Below are 6857 nucleotides of genomic sequence, written 5' to 3'. Positions count from 1 at the left end.
TTTTTGTAGCATCAGATTGATCAGTTGATGCTACAAAAAGTGGCCATGTCATGTGTGGAAAATTGTTTATAAGTATATTGCTTTTTTTAACTGTCTTTTATTTTCATTAATATTACCTTAATTGATTCTCACAATAATCCCTAAGTTACTTTCAAGGCTCTTGTTACTCTGAAGTCTGATCAAGATTCATAAAACCATCTTCTCCAAAATCTAATTTCCCGCAAAATTTTCCATAGTTTCGAATTTTGCTTTGATCTCATTTTTAACATCCCTTAATATTTTTATGTGTTAAAACTCTTTTAAAGGGAGAAATTATTATTATATTAATTGTAACACTTTCAACAGAATATTTTGGGGAGATATATTATACAGAACTTATACGAAACTTTCGTATCAACAAACATGGCGGCTCATTCACAATCCACATCATCGACAGGGAACTACACTGTGAATTTTGACAATTATGATCAGCATGTTGCCGAACAAAGTTCGTCATACGAATCTCAAAGCACATCAGGATACAATCCTACGGTTGAAGAATTCCAGTTCGTACAGACTTCCGCCTCCATAGGTAATTTCCAATAATCCGTAAAGAACTTGTTACAGCAGTACACAAGTCCTATTGATTAAGCTATATAGCTTGATTTATCTACAAAGCTTAATTAAGCTATTCAGAATAGCTTGAATTAGCTATTTTATCACACTTTTCCTTAAATGTATTACTTTTTCAACATGTACAAAAATTCACACCATAGTACAGTGATAATATTCAACTTTGACCTCTTCTGAATACAACAGCTGTACAATGCACGTAAAAATCATCAAGTTGCGTCTCCCTGAGTAGTATGAATAATCTAATTGTGTCTCGTACAAGCCCTCACCACAGTTAGAATACCTCCCATATACTCGCAATGTAGCAAATAATGGGTAGACTTTACTTTACCGGTCCCCAGATCCGCTAATCCTCGCACTCGTTGGACTATGACATAACAACTAGTCACTCAACTGAAATGGGTTAAATTTGCACACTATTCAACTGATTAGGGTTAGTCTTGCACCCACCTGAGAGATTAGGGTTAGTCCTTGCACTAGTTTTCAACTGATTAGGGTTAGTCTAGCATTCATTCGAGAGATTAGGGTTAGTCCTCACACGTCTAAGTCCTTGCATACCAATTGATGGATTAGGGTTAGTGACTTATTCTTTTAGATAAGTTAAGAAATCCAGTTTCTTTAATTTTTCCAAGATCCTAATTCAGCTTCAAGGCATTTTGTTCGTTTGTTTACATGGAAGAATGACTAAGTCCGAAGAAAATGGCACAAAGCATGGGCCGCACGCACTTTGTTCAGAATTATTCTTTGTTGATTTTTTCCATTTCTGAATAAAGGATTTTTTTTTTTTTTCAAAGAACGGGGTTAAAAACTTTGTTAAAAAACGAAGTTTTAAACTAAACTTTTAACCGTAGAATTCGATTTTGGGGTTGAAAGGCCAAAAAACCCTGTTCGTTCACACGAACTAATATATACTAAAGTCGCCTTCGGCGACGCTCCATTTTAGCGCGTTTTTCAGGGGACCTTTAAAGTAAAGTTGTTCCCAGTTAATAGCATCGCTCTGAAATGATTTTGAAGAATGAAATGGATTTGCATTGACAATAACTTTCAAATTAATTTTAACAAACCTTTTTGAGGTTGTGCATTTGTGTATCCTTTGAACCTAAAATATAATCTGAATAAAGATGAGAATTAAACTTATTTTCTCAAAGTTTTTTCTCGCTTTAAATTTACACGCCATGTTTGCATTCGAAACTCTCTCGATTGTTCTTAGTAAATGCACTGAGTTTTAGTTATCGCACATATTTATTTTGCAACATTTTGAATACTTGGAAAGAATGGTATCGTTAAACCGGGTTTGTAGGACATTTGTCATTATAATGATAGAACATTCTATCTACTCCCTGAGAGACGATGTACTCAAAGATCTGAAAGTTTTGGGTCTAATATCCCATTCATACGACGAAAATTTGCTTATGTAGGCAAATTTACATATAAATAAATCTACACACGTAAGTAAAAGTTAATTTGCTATGCGTTCAGGCGAGATTTATGTACTGTTTGTAAATTCTCATATTTTCGTATGAAATAAGGAGATGGACAGATTCAAAATTGTGAATTTTTATAGAAAAAGTGTATTTTCTTACTGTTTGGGTAAAAACCTAACTCTTGAATGTTCCTTAAAGACTAGGGTGAAAATCCGATCCACTAATTTATATATTGGTACGAAAGAAAAGGAAGTTAATGTTTTAATGACAGAGAATGGTATAAGAATTTGCACACAAAGAAGAAAAAATATTAAGATTTTTATTTACTGTAAGAGCCGTAGGATGTAAAGAAAAAGATGACTGTTTCCATCTACTGATTGACATCTTCAGCAGAAAAAGGACGACTGGAATCGTTTTGATGTTGGAAAATCTACAGTACATCATATGTATGAGGCCATTATAAAATATCCTCTTAATTCAATATGATACAGGAAGAATATGGAGATAACGAACAATATTCAATATCAAAGTCCATAAAACAATACAAAATAGGAGAGAGCAAACACGGACCTCCAAAACATCAGAGATGGGATCAGGTGCCATTGAGGAGTGAGCATCTCCTGCCAACCAGTCACACCCACCGTGTGCTCATTGTCATGATCGGGAAAAAACGAAAAAATCCATCATCAATTCAATGAACATGTATAAACAATTGACTAACAATTAGTGGGAAAAACGTCAGTCATGTAATTATATATTTTTAAGGAGAATGAAAAGGATGAAGAAAACTAAAAGTGATCGATCTCAAAAAATCTTTGAACAATAAAAATATGTGAAAAGGAAATTAACATGAACCCCTGGACATTATGGGATTATGTGCCAAAGAGGATACTTACAAATGCTTACTTTCAACGAGTTTATTGAAATTCCTGTAACATTAACTTATTTACGAGTAGCTTGCCTCGACTAAAAATAGAGAAGGGTAGAAGAAAGTCATCAAGTAATTGGTAATTGGGCCCAAGCAATTGATGGAATGTATGTTCCTATCATAGCTCATTCCAAATGAGACAACTTGTATAGTAAGGAAACTACCGGTACTGTACTTATTGATCCTACAGGGCATTTGTTAGCGACCACAACTATTATTATCTTTAAAGATATAAACAAAAGTTTGCCAGAAAGGGTGCAAGATGCCCTCGTTTTTGCAAATTCGAAAATTTATCTCGGAGGAGATAATGGCTAATTGTTCAGAGTGTTGCCTTTTAGCCACCATGTGTACCAACTTATATTTTACGTACCAATGCATACACAACCGAAATAACACTTAAAATTGAGATTTATGCAATAAACAAAACAGAAAACATACATAAGCAAATTTGCTGCGTGTTCATACGACAAAATTTACACATGAACTAATTGCTACAAAAGGTATGCAAAAGTTAATTTGCACCTAGTCCGGACTAGGTGTAAATTTACTCCACTGTGCAGAATTTGCATATGAGTAAATCCGTTCATACAACAAAAATTGCACACATGAGTAAATTTACTTATAAATGTGTAAAATATACTGAGGTATGTAAATCATGTCATATGAATGGGGTGTAAGATGTTATTGATGAGTGACCACACAGTTACTTCTTGAATGAAACTATAAAGGAGGTCATTTACGGTCAACAGGACAATTGATTGGTAATAGTTCTGCACAATGATAAGCAATCATACTTATCCATGCTTCACCACACGTTTGAGTAGTGGACAACTACTCAAACAATGGAAATTCATCTTTTGATTAATAGTATTCAATAGACCAATCCACACTTTACAAAAGTTGTTTCCCTTCACGGGTCAACCAAAAGGTCAAAAGGGAAAGAAACAACATTTCTCCTCTTTATGCTACCAAACATTTGGGTGGGCTATGATGAATCCACTGGGTTTAAATTGTTTTCCTTGGATGTGTGGGTAGCCCCAACATGGGGCAATCAGTAACGATTTTTCCCAAGTCCAATGACAAAGTTACAAACCTGAAAACTACAAAGGGTACTATGAGGATTCTATTGGTTTATCCCCTAAGATGGCGGTCAAGGGACATAACTTTTGAAAAGTGTGGATTCCACTATGTATCTTTGTACTCGTAGATGTCACTGTCCTCCTAAACTTTTTAGATATTTTCTTCTTCTTCATTACACTTGGCCAAACTATTGATTAGACTGAACTTTGATTTCTTTCCTTTTTACCACAGAAAAACTTCCTGTGGAGGGGACAATTCAGAAGAATGAAGGGGAAACAATGGCAAATCCTTACGGAGTGAAAAAAAGATCAGCTGCTTCAAAATTCCTCGAGTCTAAAGGCTTTGGCTGGCTGACAGAAGAGGAGGAATTGGATGAAGAAGATCAAAAGCCATTACTGTAAATTATTGAACAATCAATGTCTTAACATTAATTTGGTATTGTTGATGTAATGGTATTTTATGATAGCAAAAATATCCTTGCTTTATTATTATTATTGCAGTATAATCTGAATATTGTTTTTACAGTAAACACATGTTTATGAAGTTTATTAAAAAAAAAGCAATTTTTGGGGGTCAAATTATGGAAATCTTACAATAACTATGTGATTGAACTATCTCTTTTTTTTGTAGGGAGGAGTTAGACATTGACCCTAAGGACATTTACTATAAATTACGATGTGTACTGTTTCCTCTGCCACAGCTGGGATTTAATCGCCACGTTGTCAGAGAGAGTCCCGATTTCTGGGGCCCCCTTGTAGTCATACTGCTCTACTCTCTTGTTTCCTTGTATGGACAGTTCAGGGTAAATACATGGAGTCAATATTTTTCATAATTATACCCCCCACAAATGAAGTTTGGGGGAGTATATAGGAATCACCTTGTCCGTCCATCCGTCCGTCTAGCTGTCTAGCTGTCTAGCTGTCTGTCCGTCTGTCTGTGCAATCGTGTCCAGTCCATATCTTTCTTACGGAGGGACATTAGAATCGACTACTCCACACAAAGATTGCCCATGACCTAAGGGTGTGTCTTGACCTTGACCCAAGGTCATTTGGGGAACTTCAAGGTCACTGGAAGAAAAATTTCATAATTCATGTCCGGTCCATATCTTTCTTATGGATGAATTTGGTAGGTTCTCATTTCACACAAAGATTGCCCATGACCCAAGGGTGTGTCATGACCTTGAACCAAGATCATTTGGGGAAGTTCAAGGTCACTGGAAGAAAAATGTCATAATTCATGTCCGGTCCATATCTTTCTTATTGATAAACTTGGTAGGTTCTCCTTTCAAACAAAGATTGCCGATGACCCAAGGGTGTGTCATGACCTTGACCCAAGGTCATTTGGGGAAGTTCAAGGTCACTGGAAGAAAAATGTCATAATTCATGTCCGATCGATATCTTTTGTATGGATAAACTTGGTAGGTTCTCATTTCACACAAAGATTGCCCATGACCCAGGGGTGTGTCATGACCTTGACCCAAGGTCATTTGGGGAACTTCAAGGTCACTGGAAGAAAAATTTCATAATTCATGTTGATACATATCTTTCTTATGGAAAAACTTACTTCTGAAAAACCCAGCGGGGGTATTTTGTCCCATTTGCACAGTTCTAGTTTATTGTTTATAATGCATTAAATCTAAATCCCTAAACCACAAATAAAACATTACCAAATATTTATTTATTTTGTAGGTGGTGTCCTGGATTATAACAATATGGATATGTGGGTCACTCATCATTTTCTTGTTGGCCAGAGTTTTAGGAGGAGAGGTAAGTTGTACCAAAAAAGTTTCCATCATTGTCTCACCTACTTTGAAGGAAGAAAAAACTGCCCCTATGAAATTTCAAATGATGTGTAAATCTAAATTACAAGAATGAAGTTCTGAACTTAATGTATATTATACACTTATCCAGTGGTTGTGAGTGGGATAGCTCTTAATTATCAAACCCGCGACAGGGAACTATTCCCCGAGGGCTTGCCCGAGGGGATAGTCCCTGTCAAGGGTTTGATAAAAGAGTTATCCCACTCACAACTAATGGATAAGCGTTTTATTATACTGATGTATAATATAATTTCTAAGGTTTGAATTTTTTGGAGTAAGATAATACTGCAAGAATAATCTGAAATCCTGATGATGTCACAATGCTACTGAAGTCATTATGACATCATCAGTCAACAGATTTATTGCTGGAAATCAAAATTGGAGGCAAAAATTGCATGAAAATTTTCCGAGGGTGGATAGCAAAAACTATACCCCGGGGTATAGCTTTGCTAAGCGTGAACTATAAAAGATAGTTATTTTACCTTCTTAACTTTATATAGGAAACATTTTAACAGAAGTATAATAATATTATTTATTTTAGGTTAGCTATTCCCAGTGTCTGGGTGTCATTGGTTACTCTGTGCTCCCTTTGGTTATAACAGCAGCCATATTACCACTGTTCAGAAGATTTCACTACATCAGTCTGTTACTCAAGGTATCATCAGCTGTAATTATTCCACTGATAGTTCATATCATTGATATGTCAAGTTGGTAAATTATATCCCTGTACAGTGCCATCACCAAGCCTTCAACAATTTTTAACTTGTGCTTGTCTTTTATTAACAACAACCCCCCCCCCCCCCCCCCACTTAATTATCATATTTTTTCATTGTCAATAGAAACAAGGTACTAGATACATGTATTTATTGATAATACAAAACAATAAAAACTGGAGACCAACACCCTGAGGTTCAAATTGCGGAAGATTCTCACGTGTGGATACCGAAAGGTATTCAATAGGTTCTGTACCTAAAGTTATAAACTAAAAGACATA

At 35.5% G+C, this 6857-nt stretch overlaps 1 protein-coding gene across 1 annotated transcript; it reads left to right on the top strand.

Moving 5' to 3' along the window:
* Positions 1-378: 378 nt before the first annotated feature.
* LOC134245346 (protein YIPF4-like) lies at positions 379-6518 on the top strand (the record flags this gene model as incomplete). Its single annotated transcript, XM_062727644.1, has 5 exons — positions 379-571; positions 4276-4441; positions 4675-4846; positions 5733-5810; positions 6405-6518. Coding segments are annotated over exons 1-5 (699 nt in total), but the record flags the coding sequence as incomplete, so codon positions are not given.
* Between the last annotated feature and the right edge of the window lie 339 nt (positions 6519-6857).

Source organism: Saccostrea cucullata, unplaced genomic scaffold (genome assembly GCF_032062105.1).
Source record: "Saccostrea cucullata isolate Sc308-1 unplaced genomic scaffold, CSIRO_AGI_Scuc_v1 ctg20865, whole genome shotgun sequence".
NCBI classification, from domain to species: domain Eukaryota; kingdom Metazoa; phylum Mollusca; class Bivalvia; order Ostreida; family Ostreidae; genus Saccostrea; species Saccostrea cuccullata.
This window is presented reverse-complemented; position numbering and strand designations above follow the sequence as displayed.